Below are 12,047 nucleotides of genomic sequence, written 5' to 3' on the forward strand. Positions count from 1 at the left end.
TTCTAAAACAAAAATACAATACAAAAAATAAATCGTGTTTTCCTAATGTTTTGGTGTGTTTCGGTTGTTATAATAAAATACGCTCAACTGGAGGTAAACAAGCAACGGAGAATAAAATACGCTGAAATGGAGTTTTACCCATTCTAGTCTACAGTTGACAGTTGTTTTTAATTTATTTAGTAAAAATATTAATTTAATAAAATTTAGAGATCTAGAATCTAGATCTAGAATCTAGATCTAGAATCTGGGGGTAATTTACACATCAAATTAAAATTCAAGATCTGATTTAATACAGTATTTATTTAGTAATACTAGATTTAGATTTCCTATTACTTAGTAAGCCTACCTAATGCCTTATTTTAATATTTTATTTTGTCATTACCTTCCGATTCCAAATACAATAATAATGGCCACTTGGAGTATCTACTAAATACCAAATACAATCAAACAAAACCGTAAAAGAAATTTAAAAGATAAGATTCCCCCCCCCCCCCTCCAAAAAAAAGTAGTAGAGAAAAAGCAGCAAAAGCTTAATTAATTATATCAATTAGGCCTAATATTAATATTTAATAATCAGTAAGTAGCGGGGTAAAATCGTGGGAAAGTAAGACAAATGATGCGTTGAACAATAAACATTTTTAAAAATGTTTCTGTTTCTAGACAAAATATACTCATGACACGAGTTGAAATTGTGATTCTTGAGTGTGATTTAAAACATTACTTTTCCTCCACAAAATGAGGGGGCGGGGGCGCATTTTGTAAATCGGAAGGATTTTCACCGTTCACTACTTAGAAAAAAACACTTGTATTAACGTCTAATGTACAATTTCGCCAGTCAATGTTAGTCAATGTTATTAAGAAATTACGCGACTAGTTATTGATACTTATTAAAAGTTGCGCTTCTCTCAACTTCAACACTACCCCGCGCCCTTGTGATGCATTTGTGATGCATCCAGTGTTTCTTTCATACATTTTTTCCTCGGGTGGGGGGGGGGGGGGGCATTTGAAACGTTGGGGAGGGTGGACTTAAATTTCCTAGGAAGGGGGTATTGGATACTGGCTAAAGCATATATTTTCTATGCATTGTAAAATGTTTCTATATCGATCAAAGAGATGCCTGAAATAAATTCTTTACACAACTGATTTGCATTTTCATTTATTGCGTAAACGTAACTGCAGCTTGGGTAGGCTTACCATTTTTTAAAAAATCCAAATTGGCAATCGTGGCATATGTTTTTAAAATTCTAATAAAAATACTATCGCGAAACGAAATTTGTTTTAATTTGGAAAAAAATTCTAGGGATAGGTTGTATTTCGAAAATAAAAGTAGATCTATATTTATTAAATTACTTGATAAAAAACATAATATCATTAAGTAATATTTATATGAATCTATTTATATTTAGCTTTTCGAAACAATTATAGACTTATGAATATGCAAGAACAACAACCTAAACAAAGAATTGATATGGCTCATGGTTTTATTAAATCAGTGATTCGCAATCAAATCGACAGGTTCGACAGAGTTCTGTATGAGTTATTGATGGGAAGCACTTTAATAATACTTTAATATTAAAATAAATCATTCGGCCTAAATAATACTAAATATGTGGATTCTAGAAATATGATTTATCATTTTTCTCTTAATTTCTTTTTATTTTAAAATTTAAAAGCCTAACTAAAATCACCTGTGTCGGTAATCTATCGTTTTGGGTACGTAAAATCGCCCGCGGCTATTAATGTACGAAAACGTTACCTCATTTTCAAGGCTTTAATAGAAGTATATTGTCATATGTTTGTGTCAAATATTATAGATAAATGAATAATAAACCTAAATCAATGGCTAAATATATCAATATAGGCCAGAAATTAACTTTAAACAGCAGTGTCTGAGAGCAAGATTTGCTATATAAACTAATAAACAGCAGCCATTTGTAAAATAGAGTGGCTTCCCCCTGAATCTCCCGCTAAAAGCTTATAAAAATAAAACTTAAACAAGATGGCTGCTATAGTAAATGAGCATTGTTGCATCTGTTGGAAACATCGCTAGTCTTCATTTATTACGGAAAAGTTATAATTCAATTGTTTAAAAACAGGTACATAAATGAAACAAGGAAACATTTTTGTATTTTAAAAAACATAAATCCTCCTCAAAATGTTATATGATTATTAAAATTTAAGGAGTCACCTGGTTTTCACATTACAAGTCGCGGGCGATTTTACGTACCCAAAACGATAGATTACCCCTGTGTCCTGACCTAGACAGTGGTGAGACTGAGTGGACAGACTGAGAGTTGACTGAGACAGACTATAATTCACTAGACTATAAGCCTATAACGGGTCATCCATAAATTAAATGACGTCATGCTTTTTTGACCATTTTTACCTCCCCTCCATCACACATCGTCACAAAAAGCCAGACTCCCCCCCCCCCTAAAATGATGTCACAAGTCAGCCTACACCCCCCCCCCCCCTCAAAATTGCAGTTGAATTTTTTTAACACGTTTTTATTTTAAACATCGATATTTTTCCAAAATATTGTCTGAACTCTGTCAAAATAGAGTATTTTAATCAATTCCTATTACAATTTATTAAAACAGTTTTCTAAAACGTGAAATAACTCTAAAATTCGTTTTCCACATTGCTTTTTTATATTGCAAAAGTGTGACATCACACCATCTGAACTCCCCCTCATCACACAACGTCACAAAATTACGACCTCCCCCCCCCCCTACGAATGTGACGTCATTTATGGACCGACCCCTGAGACTAAGAAGACTAACTAACTCCTAAAACTTTTATTACTTTTATATTAGTATTAGTTGTAGGGCCTAACTAATGAATGACAACAAGGCTAATCTCACTCTAAAAAGTAAAATGTAATTTTTACCTGTTTATTTAAACTTTAACAGACTAGATCTAGATTAATCTAGACTCTATTTGTGTGTAATTTCAAATTTGGTATTTTTTTTAATTGGACTGGACTATTAGGCCTTTTAATTATTAATATTATAAATCTAGACCTTAGGCCTAATTAATATTAATTAACAGGTCCAATTATCTATTAGCAGTCAGACCTATGTTTTGTATGCATAAATCTTGATAAATATTTTACTCATTTGTTTTTATTTTATAGGGATAATTATGACAAAGAAGTAAAAGCCAAACAGCAACACGGAAAATTTCACATGAAGCCTCACAGTCATACATCTAAACAGAAGAAACCAGAAATACAGACCTATATACCCCCACAAAGATCTAAGAAAGGTAACCATGATATAAAACTACATATTGGGAAATATGTGTCACAGGGCAGTATACTAGGCCTAAAATGCTAGTTTTCTGGTGTGGGTAATGACCAAATTGTGAGGTCAAAGCCATGATGTTTACTGTAATGCACATAACACTTTGATCCACCCCTACTCTTTATTAAATTATTGTTATATATCATTTACATGTTTACATATCAAAACCACTCTTGTAGTGGGACAAGAAATGTGTGATTCATAACATTTGTTAAAAATAATTTGGCTTTAAATTTTGATTAATGGCAAAAATGTTCTCAAGTTTAAAACAAACAGCTAAATCTCTTTACTAGGTCCCTATAAAATAAAAACAAATGAGTAAAATATTTATCAAGATTTATTCATACAAACATAGGTCTGACTGCTAATAGTTTACTAATAGAGCTGTGTAATGAGATTAATAATGGGTTAACAGCTGGTTAATATTTGAAATATTTATCAGTTGGGGGAAGGAGGCTGGGAACTGAGTTAATGACACTTGATTATAGAAAAAGGGGTTAAAAATTGGTCAAAATAGTGTGCAATGATTAATCAACTTAGTAAAATGTACCATTCAAGTATAACAACTTGTATTTTTTACTTAAGCCATTATAATGCCAGATATTGTAGTGATATAAAGACTGCTCTTATTCTCTTCTATTTTCACATGCAGAAATTTGAAAAGGAGAACTTCTAAAAGGAATATGAAATAAAAGGCAATTATATATAGTATTGCCCCCTACCACACTACACCCTTCTGTACCCAGTAAATAAAAATTGTCAAATATCTCTACATTTTATGTTGTTTTATATTTGCTCAGGCAAGTTTAGAGAAAATATTGAGACACATTTCTGAGTAATGTATCCCAGCTGAATTATTAGGGTAGACTAATGCTGCACACCTTGAACCCTAGTGTATTGTAAACATTAGGGAAGATTATGTGCTGCAGTAATGATCTAGTATTGCAGTAATTCCTTAGGGTCAGAGACAGAAAAGACAGGACTGGTTAGGGTTAGTGTCAGGTTGATAACTTTGTTGTGGTTGGGCATGGTTATTTGCTTTAACCCTTCTGAGTATCAAATGGTTGTTTCTGTTTTGAAACCCATTTTCTTAAAAAAAGTTATTAGGGTGTTATTTAATTTAAAAAATACATTTTTGAAAATCTATATAATCTTTTGAAAAGAACATATTAAAACTGATTAACTTATATGTTTTAAACTTAAATAGTGGAGCATAGGATCACATTGTAATATGGAAATGTTGTAAATGTGTATATGATTAATGTAGTCTTATTTTATTATCTCCAGAATTAAAGCATTTATACATACTTGAATATGAGCACAAAGATGGCGAAGTCTTCCCAATTCATGTTGCTAAAGTAAGTGCTCTATTGTATCCTAATATCTAAAACTATAAATAAATCAGTTTTGTAGTTACTTGTACAAGATATATAAATATGAAAACATAAAAATAATTGGGCAATGACTTAAGATTAAAATTACTTTATTCTTTCAGACTGATATACCAGAAGAGGTTGCCAAAGTAATAGGTGAAAAGTTTGACCTTCCTGAAGCTTTTGTTGATGCACTTGCTCAACAAATACATAAAGAAATGTTGAAGCGTACGATATGAAAGAAAAGTTTTAATAGCTTAGCAATCCAGTAAAATGTTGGCAGTATTAATTCTGTATCAACTTGGTAGTTGTAATACTTCATTGTAATCACTAGCAGTTTTTACTGAACTTCTTAGTTGTGGTTCTTAATATCCTGAACAAACAGTAAGTTGGTGTTCTGACCAATAGATGGATTAAACTAGGATATTTAAAGTTAAAGTGAAATCCAATTAATGTGCATCTTATGTCAGAAGCATGGGAAACAAATGAAGTTAACTTGTATCACATTACAGTTAATAGAAACTCGTTAAATTAGAATTTACTACAGGTACAATAGTCAGTATTTGTTAATATTGCTACTCCATCTTTCTCCCCTCCACTCCCTGCACAACTTTTAATAAAAAATGTGTTAATGGATTAGTTGCATTGACTTAAAAGCAATATTTTTAGATGTTTAATATATACATTTGTGGACTGCTGATTTTAATTTAATGTTATTATTAGGAAAGAAAGTAAAAAGCTATGTAACATAACAGTGGCTATATTTGCAGATCCAAGTATTAATTCACAATAATTAAAAATATATTGAACTATAATTTAATGATTGGCTAAACCCTCTTATAAAATAGGTTTTTTTTTATATTTCATTTTTTTTTCCCAAAATTGAATGTTGAAACATGTTACCTTGTTAGCAGGAACTTAATTTTCAGTCTGTTTTCTACCTAGATTTTCCTCTAATTACAAGTGCCTTTGATTCATTTGCACAACCATTACTTATGCTTTATGCCTCCTCCTATGCTACAAAATAAAGGCATAAATATTTTACTGCATTTAACTTTAAAAAGGGAATCAGAAATCAACTGGTTAGGAGCCAATGTGTTTATGAATCTACTAAGACTTGGTAAACTTATGTTTTCCATAATCTGTGATTATCATTGATTATGCATGTTTTGTATATTATAACTACTTCCTCGCTCCTGGATAAACTGTGCAATACTTCATTATGATCACCATTTGTGTGCAATTTCTGAAAAACTCTGAAAATTTTATATTTTGAATACATAAGGTATACAATTAAATTTCAAGCTTATGCAGATCTGTTACAGATCATAAGTAAGGGTACTCAATCTTTTTTATATTAGCAGACTTCGCACCCTATGGATTGTTTGGCCAAGTGTTATTTTTCCTCTAGGACTTTGACACGTATGGTTCAGTATAACATTTATTTCATTAACAACAAACATAATGGTCTAAACCTCTTTGGGTTAAAACATCCCTAGAATAATTTTTGATATCAGTTTATGCTCTCTGATAGGTTGAGAAATTTGTTGATGTTATTTTTGTTATGAGATGTATACTAACATTGTTTTATGAATAAAACTTTATGCCATGTGTTGTTTTTTTTTTCATGTTTTTAATTTCTGTCTGCTCAAGCTTCTCACAAACTGTAAATATTTACTCTTGTTTATTTTAACATTTTAAGTAATGCTCTTGACGTTTTGGATACAAAATTAAAAAATAAATACAAGTGAACTGGTACTTTGATCAGTCTTTTTTACTTAGATGAATATCTATTTTAAAAATAATTTACTGATGCTTTTGTAAGTAAAATGTGAAGTATCTTGGCTAATACCTCCACTGTTTTAACACATTACTTGCTTGGAACCTGTACTGTGATTATACGTTTTGGATGTGCTTTGGATCCATTAGAAAAGCAGGAACTAACATTTAGCTTTGCATACATTATAGACACTGGTTGGGGTTATGTCCATTTTTCAGCAAGCAAGGATTTTTTCACTGCAAATTTTCATCTCTCTAAGATTAGTTATAGATATTAAAAATTATTCATTTGGCAATAATGGGGTGGCCCTCAATGACCTACCTTTAAAGTACCTGTTTTAGGAAGAACCGGCATATAGAATACAGAGATCCCATCAGTGCTATGCTACCTATATCAGTGCTGTAGGACTAAGGCCAGGAACTAAGCCTTTTACCTAAATCAATGACTACGGGGTATAAATGAAACTACTTCTTAAATAAATCAGTCCTAAACTAACCACGCTTTTAGTCGATTTTACAGGCCTTGCCGTTTTTTTTTTACACACGAAAAAACTCTCCTCACCGATCACCATTTTCTGTCAATTCCATAAGGGGATGTAACCAGGTTATGTTGGCTTTGTCTAAAAAATTAGCTGAGTTGTTTCCCTTCGCATGAAATGAATCGATATAGCCTACTACGGTTTGTTGGTATCTGGTATAATTATCCGTAAACATCCCAAATCACTTTTTAATATTGAAAACTGTAGATGATTCCGATAGTTATTATATCCATTGATCAAATGTATTAAAAAAAACTGCTAAAACTTCCTTTAAAAATACTATTCAAAATGCTTGAAGTTAGACTTTCTTAACCCCCCCCCCTACCAGTAATCTCCACTTCATCCCTATTAGTGTGATATAGTTTTATGAACTACTCCACGATTGTTTTATTTTGATTAGTGTGTGTTACAAATAGATTGTTTACAATCTGATACATTAACTTTAAGAATAATATGAAACAGGTTCAGTTTTTTTTCTTCCGTTGGAAATATGATGTAGCTGTATACAAATAATTGCCAAATACTGAAGTCTATTACGCGCATCGCTGGTTCAGTATAGGTACCTCACACTTTTTAAAAAAAATTATCGACTTATCGATCCTTCCCGCGCTTCCCCCCCCCCCCCCCCCATTTTGTTGTAGTAATGTTGAACACCTGTATACAAAAACCTACTGTCTGTACAATAAAGATGTTCATTACTTGGTCTAATAAGCAAAACTTGTTGAAATTTCAAAAACAATTTTTATTAAAAACTATTTTAAATACATTTTTAAAATACAGGAACACAATATTCAAATCGAGTACCTTGCAAATAATATATCTTCCAGATTTTACATAAAGATTCTAAACAGGTTAAAATTACTAATTTTTCTTTTGTGGCTTAAACATTGTAAACCCAGCCGTATGTGAGATTTAAAAAATGTAATTTAAAAACTAGTTAAATAAATAATCTCTTTAGGAAAAATGCTCTACAGTGTTAAATGAATTAAAGAAGAAAAATCCCTGCCATTTTTGTCTTTTGATTATCATGAATTTTTTTAAAAAATCCTTAAAAAGTTCATAATTGTTAACGTTTCCAAAAGGGAAATTAACTTAATTCTTTGAGATAAAAAATTTAAAAAGATTGTGGGGAAGTTTTAAAATTGCAATTATTTAATGCACAAAAATCAGTAATTTCAATAAAATTTAATAAGCAAATAAATCAGAAGTCTGTGGTATTGATTTTACATTATGTCACAAGAAATAAAAATAATTCTGTGGCTTTTTACCAATATTGCTTAGTCACCTCAATTATTAACATTAAATACACCTAAATTGTGCATAAAATACATAAATGACTCAGAAAAAAATCTGAAAATATTCAAAAGTATGTTTAGAGTACAACCAACACCTCTAAAAATATAAAACAGCTGTGCACAAAATGCTTCAGTCAACTCCAGTGACTTGCCACAGGAAAATTGATCTAAATCCCAGATCTACAAAGAACACATTTTAAAATCAACATACATTAAATAAATTATCTTTCCTTCTGTTCTCAAGCAACATTTACAATAAGTAGATTTATGTTAGCCAATGAAGCTTACTTGATGGTTTTCATTAGGTAAACATATCAGCTCAAACTGAGACTAGTGGAAGAAGCTTGTTATGTGCTTATAAGTGGAAGCTCTGGCACCCCATGGACTGGTCAACAAGCTTTTCTTGTAGGTAACTATTCACATTCAACCTATTACACTTCACATGATATTTGAAATTTATCAACTGTTAAAAAAAAATTTTTTTAATTCAAACTGTATACAAAATTTAAAAAACCCCATTTGAACATTTCTCAGTTTAATGTGTTAAAAATAAGGCACTGATCTTTGTTGGATACTTTCTATTCAAAACTTCAAGCAAGTGTAGTTTTTTTCACTGTAACTATACCAAAAAATGTTTTAGAGCTGCACATACCTTCTATTCAAAACTTAACAAGTGTGTAGTTTTTCACAGTAACTATACCAAAAAATGTTTTAGAGCTGCATATACCTTCTATTCAAAACTTAACAAGTGTGTAGTTTTTCACAGTAACTATACCAATTTTTTTATTTTAAAGCTGCCCCTATGATCAGTTGTACACCTGAGTAAATCTGTTTATACCAAATAAATATTTGAACAACTTAATATACTCAGTAGCAGGGCTGTTTACTTGTACGGTTTTGCCCGTAATTTTACGATTTTGACACCCAGGTTACGGAATTACGATTATGCTGCAAAATTACGGTTTTGATTTCAGTAGAGATCAAAATCGACTTTAGTGTAAAAAAAATTTTTTCTGGTGGTAACTTATGTTCCCGGTCTGAGTTTTATATTTTAATTTAGTTATATTTCAGTATTTCAGCGTATTAGGCCTATCCGGTTCTAAGGTTTTCAGCCTCTTCCGTAACAATCCCCCTCCCCCTTCCCCAATGGCGGAACTAGAAAAAAAAGGCCCCCCCCGCAGAACTTTTTTTGGGCGCCTATATATATATATATATATATATATATATATATATATATATATATATATATATATATATATATATATATATATATATATATATGTGTGTGTATGTGTGTGGAATACAAGGGTCGCTCTAAATTTAAAAAAAAATTTTCCACCTGGTACACGAATAACAATGTTAACCATTTCTTGGATCTTAGGGCGTGGGTTTGTCCACTCTACCAACTAGACATGCCAAAACATGCTGTAAATCCCTCGGTGACGGCGCTCAGGATGACACTGCTTATGTAGGATCTTGGGGCGCTAAATCACGTATTTCCGTTAGGCGTCCCCACTCCAATATGTAAACAAATGTTAGGCCTATGACAGAAACTTTTGCGGGGCTGTACTCAACAGCTTCGCAAGTTTTCATGGCGATTGGGTGAATGATGCAGTAATGCATAATAGACAGAAAAATGTTTTTCACATGTACAACTGTATGTGGCCAGCTCACGCGTCGGATAACCTTCTGATTTGGGGGGGGGGGGGGGGGGGGGGGAGAGAAATCCACAAATGACGTAACAAAAAGCCAGACCCTCACACACCCCCACCGCAATGACATCATTTATAAATAGTAATTGACTATTAATAATGTTCAATTAATTCTAAACGTTCTAATTAATTTCTAAATAATTATATAAAAAATAATCTTACCTTCCCTGTTTTGTGAATTAGATGTGCCTAATACTATGCAAGTAAATTAATAATATCTGTTGACTAGTGCTGTCTAGTGTCTGACAAAATGTACTGAAGTGGTGAATCGTACGGTTAGGAAGTAGTTCATAAACGATATATTGATCTACTCGATACTTGCGAGGCTAAGAAAGTGGGATGGGATGGGGGTCGGCTAGGGAAAAAAACTTGAGAGACAATAAAACGCCTTTGTACGTCAGCATCGCCATTAGAAAACTTACTCAGGGGAGATAATTCCAAGTATAAGCCTTAAAAGTTTACTATGATATTTCTGGTAAAAGCAAAAACAAGTAAACGTATATAAAACTGAAGTTTCTAGTATTATATTATTTTTTATTATCTGTAGGATACAAGATAGTACAGGATGATTAGATCACTCAATAGTAGGGTTCTGCAAAAAAATATTGTTTAATATTGCAAGGGCGGCGCCCCCAGGAGGGGGGGGGAGCGATTTTTGTTCTCTATACACGGTATATACAAAATAAAACTCGGATGCGGTTCATCCGAGTGCCATGAAACTTTAGGGAGTAGATGCGAATACTCCCGAGAATATTTCTGCGAAAAAGAAAACTAAAGTTTCTTATGGGCGGCGCCATATAGGGTACAACTTTCGTCAATACACAGTGTGGCGGCCAGAGTTTTAGAGCGACTATGTTGGCACTTGGCATCCGTTAATCGAGCGTCCTGCATAGCGAGTAAGGGGTACTACTATATTCAGCGGTAAAACTACAAAAGGCTTCTAAAAATAACTTTGTAACGCGAGGAAATACTTCTGTACAGTTTCGTCACCTTGCCAAAGATGAAAAATAACTTTTTGAATATGAGGAGCCTATTGTAGAGTTTCGTCACTTTGCGAATGATGCATTAAGCATCTATTATTAGACAATCCAGTCAGAAATTGAGATCGAGCATCTAATAATAGACCATTAGTAACGCTAGCATATTGCATCAGTCACACTGATGTTTAAAACACGTCAAATACTTTTTTACGTGTTAAAGAAAAAAATCCTGTTCATTTGTGTCACTTTAGCGAATGACGAAATCTGCATCATTATTAACAGGATGCTATTTGGCACGATAGCGCCTGTTAGTTTTAAGGAGCAAGGGGTTGTACGCCGCGCCTATGCGGTGGTGTAATTGGGGGGGGGCGGGTGCCCTGAGAGCGCCCCTCTACGTCTCTGACACATGGGCGGTCACCGAAGTGTGTTCTACCATATTATTTCGGTGACCGATTATATATATAGGCTATATATATATATATATATATATTTGTAAAATTGTCTCCCTTAAGTTTAAATTATTTCTTAGTTCAGCAGTTTAACCTATTTAATTGCAAAGTATATACATTATGACATTAAACAAAGGATAACACCCAAACTAATTTAATTGAGTATAAAGCGTTAAAGAGTATATGAAGTACGAAGGTAGATATGCGTAATGGTTTCCTGTGTTTGTATTATCAGTGCTTTTTGTATTGTTATTATTAATTTAGAATAAAATAAGTTTACAAGTATGTCTTATTTTAATTATAATTCAATTAGTTTTTATTTGCTTAGTAAAGGAGTATAGTGCCCCTCCTCCATTAGAAGTAGTTTGAACATTTGCTCATCTTTTACATTTTTGAGTTCGTGTAGTGTTTTTTTTAAATTCTATGCAACAACATGGGTTAGTGATTTGACAACGATCACAGATGTAGTAGATCAATATTTTTTATGAAATCACTATCATCGAGTTGCATAAATATTTTGGAATTTAAAAATATTGCTTTTTTGTTCCGATTGTGGGCCCCCTAAATGGCCTGGGCCCCTCCGTATTGCTGTGTATGGCGTTAGGGTAGTTCCTC

General features: G+C 32.4%; 1 protein-coding gene across 1 annotated transcript; it reads left to right on the forward strand.

Annotated features, from left to right (window-relative positions):
• Positions 1–1,341: 1,341 nt before the first annotated feature.
• On the forward strand, positions 1,342–6,289 carry LOC131957818 (UPF0561 protein C2orf68 homolog). The gene is made up of 4 exons (XM_059322618.1): positions 1,342–1,515; positions 3,137–3,267; positions 4,593–4,663; positions 4,801–6,289. Exons 1-4 carry the CDS (start codon positions 1,430–1,432, stop codon positions 4,915–4,917), a joined length of 405 nt encoding a protein of 134 aa, XP_059178601.1. The 5' UTR covers positions 1,342–1,429; the 3' UTR covers positions 4,918–6,289.
• Positions 6,290–12,047: the final 5,758 nt, after the last annotated feature.

Source organism: Physella acuta, unplaced genomic scaffold (genome assembly GCF_028476545.2).
Source record: "Physella acuta isolate Inbredline_101_S28 unplaced genomic scaffold, ASM2847654v3 ptg001269l, whole genome shotgun sequence".
NCBI lineage: Eukaryota > Metazoa > Mollusca > Gastropoda > Physidae > Physella > Physella acuta.